Here is a 12,355-nt window from a genome sequence, read left to right as displayed (position 1 = left end):
ATTTGTCTAGCTGAACTTCCCCAAATTACTGTTCACAATTTGGTGAGTACACAATTCCATATTGTCAACTTCCTTTGACTTGCTTCAAACAGTGTGGTTATACAATTTTATTTTAGTTTTTTTTACCTGCATACAGGAGAACTTCTTGATTTCTGATCCCCTGTTTGTTCACATGTTGAACAAATTTTTAAGTCTTCCGGTAATTTCTGATATTTAAATAAAATTAAAGGAAAATAACATTTTTAGACTGCTGCATATTTTAGTAAAGCCTTCATCTCTTACAGTGTTTCCCGCAGGCTTTATTGTACAATTGGGACACAGATCAGTTTGAGGTGCCGAGCAGGGCAGCAGAGTTCACCTTCAACAAAATCAGATCAGCACTAGAACATAGCAAATCACAGCTCCTTTGTAAGGATGTCAGCACACTAGCCAAAAGTGCTTTAGTGGACAACCATTACACTGTCTCTGTGAGTAATGTATGTTTCCTATTTGCATAGCAAACTAGAGTATAATAAACTGTCTTTGTTAATAGAAAAAAAAAAAAAAAAATTTTTTAATAAACTGCCAACATTTGTAGTGTTTGGAGCGACAACAGGGGATTCGGTGGATTGCAAAGGAAAGATTGACATTTTTCCTTCGAAGCAGATTCTTCCACGAGTACAGGTATTAAGATATGAGCCTGTTGCCATGAATGCATGTCTAAATAGTGCATCATATGCTTCACATAATACAAAATAATTTATACTATTGTTTTAAAAAGTAATTTTTACTTCTACATATTTCTTTACAACGTGAAACCTTTATGTGTGCAGTTGATTGTATCCCGTTTCACCATGTTTGGCAGATTATCAAAGCTGTTGTTTCAGTGGGCCGGTCATATAAATATCTCTAGAAAATACAGCTCTCATCTACCGTCGGCCACGTTTGGGGACAAGGAAAATGTCAACGCCTTGGATACACAAACAGGACTGTGTGCTTGCAACTGCAACACATCTAATCAAGGTTTACATTTGTTTGATGTTTGCCAAGAAATATACATTTAAAAATTGAAAAATTACTTCGAAGCTTGGAGAACACAATCATGTGCAGCCCAGGGGAAATTATCTTTAGTAAATTTGGGGAAAAAGAAATTTTCCTGATGTTTTAATCCCAGATTTCCTACTATTCCTTCCTCGCGACGTCATTAAAACTCATCATGTGCACCTGTGCCCAAGTCTATCAGTGGCTGGGTTCCAATCAGAGTTTGAGTTGCCCTCCCTCACTTGCCCTGAGTTCTGGCTATGACGTCACACTGAGGCCACTTGGAGGGTGGAGGGAAAGTGGGCGGAGGGGGAGCGAAAGATGTGAATGGAACACACCTGCCCTCGTTCACTCACAGGCAAGAAAATCATGGAACAACCACAAGGTGTTGGAGTAGCGCTATACTGCCTACTGGACTGTCTCAGGAAATTAGAATACACAATATTCTAATTTTTTGAGACAGTCCTGTGTATATATACAGGACTGTCTCAGGAAATTAGAATACACAATATTCTAATTTCCTGACTGTCTCAGGAAATTAGAATATTGTGTATTCTAATTTCCTGAGACAGTCCTGTATAGACCCCAATCACCAACGTCACACAATCACGTGATCGCTGTATTGTGCCGCCATATTGTCCGTCATTGTGTGTCCGTATTGTCATTGATCGTAGTTTCTAAAGGTGGATTCACTTGCAAATTATGGAAGCCCCGGTGCTTTCAGACGCTGTAAACTCATTGGATGAGTTGCATAAAAGCCGTTATTTGGAAAAGCTTTGGTCGATCCAGTCGCCAGATCCATATTTGATGCCCAAACCGATGTTTCCTCCCGTCCGGTCCCGTCCCATGTGTCAGAGCTCGTCCTGAGACCACAAAATTTCCAATCATACTCCAGTTTATGTCACAATGAGGAGCCGGGTACCCAAAATCTGCACCGGCCCGAATATAAACCGACATTTGGTCAGCTGAGCGTTACTGTTGTCACGATTGTAAAATGAAACTTGATCGACAACGGGCCAGTGTGTGCCGAAAAATAGCTGCCCCGCCTGAAATGTCCCCCCTGACGGGAGCGCTTATTTATAACGCTTTATTGACGTGAAAACATCAAATGTTTAATGGACGCATTACAGTAATGGATTTACGACTGTAAGATCAGTTTTAAATAATTAAATTACACAAAATATTAGTACTGTATTTTAGTAACAAATCGTGGACCGGGCCACATAACCATCTTTGAACAGAAATGTATTAAGTCTACAGGTTTTCACGACCATATCCCAATGACAATCACACAGATATGACATTTATTAGTTCAAGCAGAGTAAAATAATACATATTCACGGTACAAGAAAGTCGTTTCCGTGTGGGCGCTCCCGTCAGGGGGGACATTTCACGAGGGCGGCTATTTTTCGGCACAACACCTGTTGCGCTCACCTTCTTGCTGCGCGACCGTGGCGACGAACTTCATAGGCTCTGTCTGATGATGTCTGCGATCGTGTTGGCATCATATTGATGTTTTCGCCGCTGTCTAACGGCTGTCGAAACAAACGCATCATGGACCGAGATAAACAAACGTGCTGCTTTCTAGATTTGCCCTTTCAACAATGGGCACACAGCAACTACTAAAATGACCGTTTATCTTCCTCTGTTACTGCAACCAACCGCCACACATGCCTTCACCATTTTGATTAATCAATGTTAACGATTGTCAGGAAGGTTTTGGGGTTCGTTTACTATGCGGTGATTCCTTTGACAAGCAGAAAAACACGCAGTAATAGGAGAAATGTACGTAGCGGTAATATGTAAACACGATGAGCTGACGGACAATATGGCGGCACCAGTCAGGGGGGCGGAGTTGTGATGTCACGTGATTGGGGTATATTTCAAATCGGTGGCGCCTCCAGAAATTCTTCATAGTGGTGGCCAATTGGGGCCACTTAAAACCTTGGGGTGGCACACCAAAAAATAAAAGCCATAATTTCAGGTTTTTACTATGTTGTAGTATTAAACAGGCCAGTAGAAAATTGTCAGATTTCAAGACACACCTTCTGATATACTTTTGTTTACTGTGTTATATTGTATATTATATACCATTATATTGTGTTAATGTACATAGTCCAGTCAAAATTTTGAGTTCCGCAGCTACTACAGTCTGACATTATACTGGCGAGTAGGGTAGCCAACAAATTCATTGGGGGAGCCGTGGCCAGGCCTTGCCACCCCTTGGTGGCACCATTATTCCACATCGCACAAAATATACTGCGACTCATGTCAATAAGCCAGAGAAGTATTCCGCGGTTGATGGCAATACGTTGGTACCTGGGAATTATCAGAATTATCAGTTTTGTATCAAATTTTATTTGGGCATTTAATTATTTATTTATTTATTTATTTGTCTATACCTTACAATCTGTAAACAGATTTGATGTTCAAATACATTCAACCTATTTGAAGTTGAGTTTCCGTCCCTCCCAACGCCATTTGATTGACAGACCATTTCTTTCGTTAAAAGCAAAATAGAAAAGGCAAGCAAAATAGAAACATCAATGACAGAAATTGTCAGTTTTTTCTTTTCTTTACTGACAAAAGTGAGTGAATAAAATAACTTTACTATTTATTTATTTATTTATTTATTTATTTATTTCTCTTTATTTATTTTGTTTGGCACTCCTGTGATTCCATACGTCCTGCCATAACTGCCACATCTAGTCTATTTAAAAAAAAAAAAAAAAAATTCTATTAACAACGATAAATTTTACAATTCCAAAGGCAGTTTGGTATCACATTCAAACACCGTGCTGGCTCCTCCATTTTCTTCTTCTCTGGTGGTAAATAGACAGCAGCCAACGGTATTTGAGCTTCATTATCACCACCGCATGGACATAATTTCTGTGTACCAATGCATTGTAGGATACAGGGAGCTCCGGAGTGACCATTGTTCTTCACTCGATCACTGAGCCCTCTGAGGGTCCATCTCACCAAGTTCACTTCGCTGTTTTGGGGATTGGAACGGCCCTTAAGATGGCGGCGGGGATTCCCCCGGGGGGCGGTGACTAGGGCAAGTGAGCGAGGACTCATTTAAACCGCGATTGAAACTCAGCCAAGTGTGTATAGGTATACGGATGTCACAAATTAATGACCTCATTCGTAAGCAGTGTTAAGCAATTTACCTAAAAATTCAATAATTACTTTTTGATGTAATTTGTAATTGTAACTGAGAAACTATTACTCTTATGGAAGTAATTAATTTCTAGAAGTAATTATTTGCATTACAAAACTATATATGTCAAACCGGCATTTTCCTAGAGTAGAACAGCATAGACAGATATTTAACCTTGAATCAGGGGTGTCGCAGACCTCATTTTTGGCAGTTAGATCTCATGTGGGCAGGGCTAGTTTATTTTTGGCCAAATAATAGGCTCCAGCACATCCGCGACCCTCGTGAGGAAAAGCGGCATGGAAAATGAATGAATGAATGACTAACACTCTGGCATTCCTTCGCCCCCTGCCAGCAGTGGCGGTTCTAGGATTTTTCTGAAACTGGGGCAGAGAAGGGGCCTAATGTAACCCTCAGGGGCCCAGTGTCGCTGCCATCTTTGTTCAGTGTTTGTTTTGGTCAACAAGGCAATACGCAGATTATCCTGAATGTGGCGGTAAAAACGTTTGCTTGACACTGTCAACCAGAGATGAACCAGTAAGGTTTGTAAAAATTCGTATTTAATCATACCGTGTGAAAGTAAGAATGCAATACATGAAACAATAATTTTGATCACTTTTTTAAAAAAGCCATTTCAAACACGAAAAGCAGCGTTAATTTTAAAAATGCTCTAGAATAGGCCTGAACAATATTGGGAAAAAAGTATCATTACAATTTTTGTGGGGTTTGCGATACATTGTGATACTATATTGCGATATTAAAACTAGAATAACTTTCACCACATAACTTGAATAGCTCTGTTTGGGATAGGCCTGAAGGATATTGGAAAAAAATTAACATTGTGATAAACTGTATATTGCTAAGGCTCCACACTTTTTGCATTGGTTGCACTGGTGCGCCTAACTTTTTTCTTAAGGTGCACCAGCACAAAATGTGGGCGCACCTACATTTTTCATTGCATCACCTTTAATGTCATACTTTTGATCACTCTCCATAACATTGATGGTTCATTAATTTTCTCAACCGCTTATTCTCACGAGGGTCGCGGGGGTGCTGGAGCCCATCACAGCCAACTCCAGGCAGAAGGGCAGTATACCCTGAACTGGTTGCCAGCCAGTCGCAGGGCACACATAGATACACAATTATTCATGCACACACTCACACTTAAGGACAATTTGGAGTGTTCAATTGGCATACCATGCACATTTTTTGGGATGTGGCAGGAACCCGGAGAAAACCCATGCACGCCGCCTTTTATAATATGAATTACTTTTAAACAAGAATGTAGAAAAATGCTCGTCTTAATCAAATGCTTCATTGAGTGAGTACACTCAAATTCACCCAGGCTTTGATGCTCACGCTGCCGAGAACAGCCTGTCACGTTCACAATGAATGAGTTGCCACAGCACACTTCAGATTGTGCTACAGCTAGTTTGTAACAAGATTAACGATTAACACATTTGTGCCTTTGATCGTAGAGTTACTGAGTCTTCTCTGGCCAGATCAAAGTTACAAACCTGTCAATCACCCTTAACGTTAAGTACCAAACGCCAGCTGTACTGGTCACCCCAAAAAAAAAAACTTTTAGTCACACTCCTTAGCAGGAGGGAGGGTGAGAGGTTTTGGCGCTCTACGAGTATGAAACAAAACACTTACGTGTTCAAAAAAAAAAAAAAAAAATGCATGTCCTTGCGATGTTAGTATTACGCATCCACACAACATGATGATGATGATCAAAGGATATACAGTGCTGGCCAAAAGTGTTAGCACCCCTGCAATTTTGTCAGCTAATGCTCAATTTCTCCCATAAAATGATTGCAATTACAAATGCTTTGGTAGTGATACCTTCATTTATTTTGCTTGCAAAAAAAAAAAAAAAAAAAAACACAGAATGAAAAACATCATTTTATGCAAAACTCTTAAAAATTGGCTGGACAAAAGTACTGGCACCCTCAGCCTAATACTTGGTAGCACAACCTTTAGACAAAATAACTGTGAACAACTGCTTCCGGTATCCATCAATGAGATTCTTCTATGAGATTCAGGTCTGTACTCATTGCTGGCCACTTTAGAAGTCTCCAGTGCTTTCTCTTAAACCATTTTCTAGTGCTTTTTTGAAGTGTGTTTTGGGTCATTGTCCTGCTGGAAGACCCATGACCTGTGAGGGAGACCCAGCTTTCTCACACTGGGCCCTACATTATGCTGCAAAATTTGTTGGTAGTCATAATGCCATGCACATGGTCAAGCAGTCCAGTGCCAGAGGCAGCAAAGCAACCCCAAAACATCAGGGAACCTCTGCCATGTTTGAATGTGGGGACAGTGTTCTTTTTTTTTTTTTTTTTTTTTTTTTTTTTTTTTTTGAAGGCCTCGTTTTTTTCCCTCCCTGTAAACTCTATGTTGATGTCTTTCCCCATAAAGCTCTACTTTTGTCTCATCTGATCAGAGAACATTCTGTCAAAACGTTTTTGCCTTTCTCAGATAAGTTTTGGCAAACTACAGCATGGCTTTTTTTATGTCTTGGGGTCAGAAGTGGGGTCTTCCTGGGTATCCTACCACAGATTCCCTTTTCATTCAGACACCATCGGATAGTACGGGTTGACACTGTTGTACCCTTGGACTGCAGGACAGCTTGAACTTGTGTGGTTGTTAGTCAAGGTTCTTTATCAACCATCCGCACAATCTTTTGTTGAAATCCCTCGTCAATTTTACTTTTCTGTCCACATCTGGGGAGGTTAGCCACAGTGCCATGGGCTTCACACCTATTGATGACACTGCACAAGGTAGGCACAGGTACATTCAGGTTTTTGGAGATGAACACAATTTTGCTTCTCAGGTCCTCTGACAATTCTTTGGTCTTCTTCATGCTCAATTTGGTACACACAAGGACACAGGACAGAGGTTGATTCAACTTTAATCCATTTCAACTGGCTGCAGGTGTGATTGTTATTGCCACCACCTGTTACACCTGGTGCTGTTAATTACACTAATTAGGGAAGGATCACATGATTTTTCAAAGGGCGCCAATACTTTTATCTGGCCCATATTTCGGAGTTTTGTGTAAAATGATAATTATTTAATTTTTATTCCCCATTCTCTTCTGTGTTTTTTCATTGCAAGCAAAATAAATGAAGATAATACTACCAAAGCATTTGTAATTGCAATCATTTTCTGGGAGAAACTGAGCATTATCTGAAAGAGCTGCAAGGATGCCAATAGTTTTGGCCAGCGCTGTATCCATCAGGCCTACTTGTAGAAACGGCATAGTCTCATTTTCTCTCACTTCAGAAAAGAAGGATTGACAGATTGTCATGCTTTGTGCTAATATGGGAACAGGGGCCATTTAAATTAGAGGTGGGGCCAGTGCCCCTGTGGCCCCACCCCTAAAACCGCCCCTGCCTCCCAGTCAAAATGTATTGGACGTCAAGCACCTTGAATGGCACTGGAAGATTCACAACCGGTCCTTCCAATGGAAGTGAATTGGTCGTCTATTGTTGTTAATAGCAGGCAATGAGTCAATTTTGCGCCACTTCTATGTAATTTTAAGATACTTAAGAGTCACTTCCTGTAAATTCTGGATAATTTCCTGTTGATTTTTCAGGCATTCCCGTCCTGTTTCCTGTTTATTTTAGGGCACTTTTGGTCACTTCCTGTTGATTTGGTGTCTCATCCTTCTGTTAGTTTTGGGGTATTTTTTGGTCACTTCCTTGTTACCTCATTGGCTGCCATTGACGGTGCTGAATGTCCATTTTGAATGGGAATGAACGAATGTCACTACAGACATGAAAGTGAGCAGTAGTGCACGCACTTGATCACACAAATCTACAGTTTTACGGCGCCATTGTCAAAAGAGTGTGAATTTTTATGTACAGTATAAATGAGCTTCAACGTGTCTGACAGACAGCTAAACCCTATGGGCTGGCTCGGACCTCCTGGCGGACTGTAGATTTGACATCCCTGCCTTAAAAACCTTTTCCATGAGGGAGACATTAAACTTCAGTAACATGTTTTCAACGACATACCTGCCAATAATTCAGTTCAGTCGGTGTCACAAGTCTTTGTGGGGCAGTAAAATCTAGCTATTGCACTGTATATATTCGATTAGATTTTTCATGGCCAGTAAGTTTATATATATTTTTTTATTCTATGTTAATGATTCTAATTATATTTCATCACTGTAAAGGTTGTGCGAAAATACATGAGCCAACACATACATCACCTGGCTATAAAGGACATACCCACAGATATCTCAGTGAATCATCCAGATGTTTCAAGCCGTCTACCTCTTCCTCCAACCAGAACAGTGCCAATATCAACATAAAAAAGACAGCAGCTGCATCTCAAGTCAAGCAGCTACATGAAGAGGCCTCTGACCTGCATTTGGGCGACCTGGCTGTCCAAGTGGTTCAACAGGTGGTTGAGAATGCTATATTCATGTTGAAAGCACAGAAGCAGGGAAACAAAAGTGACCTTTTCAACATGGACACAAATTGCAAGTATACAGGCTGGCCATGTTCAGTTAATGAGAATACAAAAGCACCCTGTCAAGAATGCCAAAAATGGAGTCAAGCGAGTTGGAGCACAGACTTTGAAATGGAGATTTGCTACCATAATGGCGGTCACCTAGGAAACCAACCAGGCATGGATGATTTTAAGCTGTTTTTGCGTGGCACACAAGGAGGCAAGTTGTTAAATCTCTGGTTGGACATAGAGACACTGAAAGCTATCAACAGCGAGCGGAAAAAAAGGTGCACTACACCACCTCTTACTTTATGTGTGGGAAAACATGCAAGCGTGTCTTTCTTTAAATGTGATACTGTAAAGTATGTTGTGTTATTTCAGCTTTTTGGCTTTAATAAGGAGCCGTTATCTGTTGAGGAGCAGTCAGAACAGTCTGAATATGGACTTGCTGTGTAGATTGGGGCTGGCTACCTCCCCCTGCTGGACAAAAGAAAGATTGTGCTCAATACAGCCCAGCCTTATGGAGTCCATCTCCTCCTACTGGTGATATTTTTGTGATGCGGTCATTTTGGATGCGTCACTTCTGACTATTTAACTCTTATTTCTCCCTCTTCTGCCTCCACAGGATTCCTAGATACTGGACATCCCAGCACATGCAAATAAATCTTTATTATTATAACATCGAGCAGAGGAAAGAGTGCTGCATTAGCCCTCATTTTGCCTTGTTGACCTCTCAATCAATTTTCTCTGAATCCTGGTCGTCCAGATCTCTTCACAAAGGTTATACACAGGTACACTGCAAAAACAAACCTTAAAACTATTTAAATTTCCTTGTTTTCAGTGTAACTCTAAGTGAAATTATCTGCCATTGCATCAAGTAAATTTTACTCAGATTTCTTGAAATAAAGCTGAAAATATGCTTAACAGACTTATTTTAAGCAATAAATTAGCATATTTACTAGTAATCTTTTTTTTTTTTTTTTTTAACTTGTTTGTCAGAAATTTTCTTAATTCAAATAGATATTGTTCAAAACATGATTTGAAAGCCAATTTTTCTTCATTTAGGTAAAAAAAAAATATTCAGATGTACGTGCCTAATAAGAACAAATAGTAATATTTACTTCATATTTACCTAAGTAAGTGGTATAATCTGACACCTTAATCTGTTAACTGGTCTTGAACACTCAAAACAAGATGAGGAAAATTATTTGACTAGATTTAAGAAAAATAATCTGATTATGATGTTATAAATTTGCAGTGTAACAACTGCAATTTGATGTTCTGCAAACAGAAATGTTAACTTTTCATGTACTTACTTTTATAAGCGGTCCCGCCCAAGCAGAACTCAGTCATATGGCTGCACAAGACTGGAAGACATTTTACAGGCACTATTTGTCGACCCTGATGCTGGTTCATACTTCACTCACTTCTGTGAACAGTCTGGAAACCAGGTACCAATCTTCATGTGGATTTTCACCCCATTTAGTTGAACGCTGTACATTTACACATCAACACGCCAAGTGATTTATACATTTAATTCTCATCGAAAAGGTGTTTCTATTAAAATGATCTTCTCATTCTTTCACTCCAAGTTGTGGCAGAATGCAGTTTATTTTTGGAATGACCTCCAGCATTATCATGAGCTCTTCTACCAGGATGGGCTAGATCCCTACCGAGTGCAGAGAGTGGCTCAGGTACACAAACACACGCACAGTAAACACACGCAAGCGCGTCGAAAGGGGGGGAGGGGCAACCGGGAATGTTGTCCCGGGTCTCAGGACCACAGGCGGCCCCTGAATGACCCTTAATTTATTTTACTTCACATATTTCTTATTTCTTCTTATTATATTTATTTATTTAAATCATTGTCTGATTAAATATTATGTTCTACTTGATATATACTTTAAAACCTTATCACAATAAATATTTGAAATATAGCACTCTCACTTTTATTGTAATGTAGCCCACATGAGACAATAGATGGAAATTGTTTGTATTGTGTCACATCACATTACGGTTTGGTAAATTTAACTGTCCATCTCAAATTAAATAATTTGAAAATTTACACTGTCGTTGCTTGCAAAGCATTAAAAGTACTGCGTATGTCATGACAAGCCGGTGGCAGGGGTCGGGGGGCCCTGTAATGGTCTTTTGTCCCCGGGACCCAGCAAGTCTGTTGACAGCCCTGCACACACCTATGCATATGGTTGGAGAGTTGAGCTAAAGCTGGCCCACCAGACTACACGTACTGACAAAGAAATAAAAATGAATTGTGCCCTCTTCTCTCTTTGGACACATAAGGCATTGCTCCCCCCATATAATAACACAATTTATGACTTAATCAAGACCAAATGCTATTAGGTAATTTGGTGAATTTTAACAATGAAATTTTTGTTTATGACTAATGATTGAGTATCATTGAAACAATATGAAAAGTAAATTTTCTGTATATCAAATTGTGTGGTGGTATGGTTTTGGTCACAATGAGAGTCTAGTATTTGTCAAGCGTTGGACTCATTCGTATTATATGTACCGTATTTTCAGCACTATAAGGCGCACCTTAAATGAATGGCTTATTTTAAAACGCTTTTCATATAGAGGGCGCACCGCATAATAAGGCGCAAAAGTAGTAGTAGTAGTGATTGGGGTTGTGTTATACATCCACTAGATCAGGGGTGGGCAATTAATTCCACAAAGGGCCGCAGTGGGTGCGGGTTTTTGTTCATACCCATCATGAGGACAGCCTTTCACCAATCTGGTTTCTTACAAGTGCAATCAGTTGATTGCAGTCAGGTGCTCCTTGTTTCCACTGAAACCTCATTGGTTATACTGTCTGTGTTGAATCAGTTGGAACAAAGACCAGGATCCACTGCGGCCCTCGAGGACCGGTTTGCCCACCCCTGCACTAGATAGTGCTGCGCTAAAGGGGATAAACGCTAAAGAAATTTTTTGCTCGCTCGCCAGTGCCCCGATGTGCCTCATTATTGTAATAGGTCTTGTGACGCCCCTGCATCATTTCAGCATAATTTGTCATAGTAGCATATCCGTTTTAGCGCTTTTTCCACACATTAAATGTTGCTGAAAGTGCTTTATAGTTATTTTTGACGTGTTTGTCATATTGTTTGTTTAAAAACATAGCCTCCCATATTTACTGCACAAAAACAGCTGTTCTGTTGCGTGTATGCTCCTGACGTGTAGCTTGGATTAGGCTATCAAGGAGCTTAAGTTGGAAACCACTGCACCACATAAAATAACATACAGTAGCTTTGGCAGGAATTAATGTTGGACCGAGTCGGTTGTTTCCCAGGAGTTGTAATTGTGTGGGTTACTTATTGTTCTATCATTTGTACATTTGTTGAGGTTACTGTTCTCTTCTGATACAATCCTGTTTGTTTCCACTGTGTGTTAGTAGAAATGGGAAATTGTTTGTACTGAATCACTGAAATTAGATTGCCCATTATTTTCTTTCCCCAGCAATGCTATCTTATATGAACAGCCATAATGCACACGCCAGGAGCCGCCACTGAGTGTTAACCTTCAATTCGATTACTGACTCAATATGTGGGTCAAATGATTATATTCTTGGATGCTTGTAGGTAGTGAAAATTTACAGTTGTAAGAGGCACATCCGTAGATGGCTTCTTGTACTATTCTTTAATCAGATCATTGCCTCAACCTTCAGTGTTTTTGTACTGTTCAGTATTGTGAGACCTGTAGGTT

The 12,355-nt window shown here is 40.0% G+C and overlaps 1 protein-coding gene across 1 annotated transcript in view; it reads left to right on the top strand.

Annotated features, from left to right (window-relative positions):
• The first annotated feature begins 30 nt into the window (after window positions 1-30).
• LOC130914349 (regulator of G-protein signaling 22) overlaps window positions 31-12,355 on the top strand; it is a 48,548-nt gene continuing 36,223 nt past the window's right edge. Inside the window, exons 1-9 of the mRNA XM_057833449.1 lie at window positions 31-199; window positions 285-467; window positions 578-663; window positions 845-1,002; window positions 8,358-8,922; window positions 9,017-9,178; window positions 9,261-9,426; window positions 9,961-10,086; window positions 10,228-10,329. Of these exons, the coding sequence (XP_057689432.1) occupies window positions 173-199; window positions 285-467; window positions 578-663; window positions 845-1,002; window positions 8,358-8,922; window positions 9,017-9,178; window positions 9,261-9,426; window positions 9,961-10,086; window positions 10,228-10,329 (1,575 nt within the window). The 5' untranslated portion in view covers window positions 31-172. The remainder of the gene's footprint in view (window positions 200-284; window positions 468-577; window positions 664-844; window positions 1,003-8,357; window positions 8,923-9,016; window positions 9,179-9,260; window positions 9,427-9,960; window positions 10,087-10,227; window positions 10,330-12,355) is intronic.

Source organism: Corythoichthys intestinalis, chromosome 4, assembly GCF_030265065.1.
Source record: "Corythoichthys intestinalis isolate RoL2023-P3 chromosome 4, ASM3026506v1, whole genome shotgun sequence".
Lineage (NCBI taxonomy): Eukaryota > Metazoa > Chordata > Actinopteri > Syngnathiformes > Syngnathidae > Corythoichthys > Corythoichthys intestinalis.
This window is presented reverse-complemented; position numbering and strand designations above follow the sequence as displayed.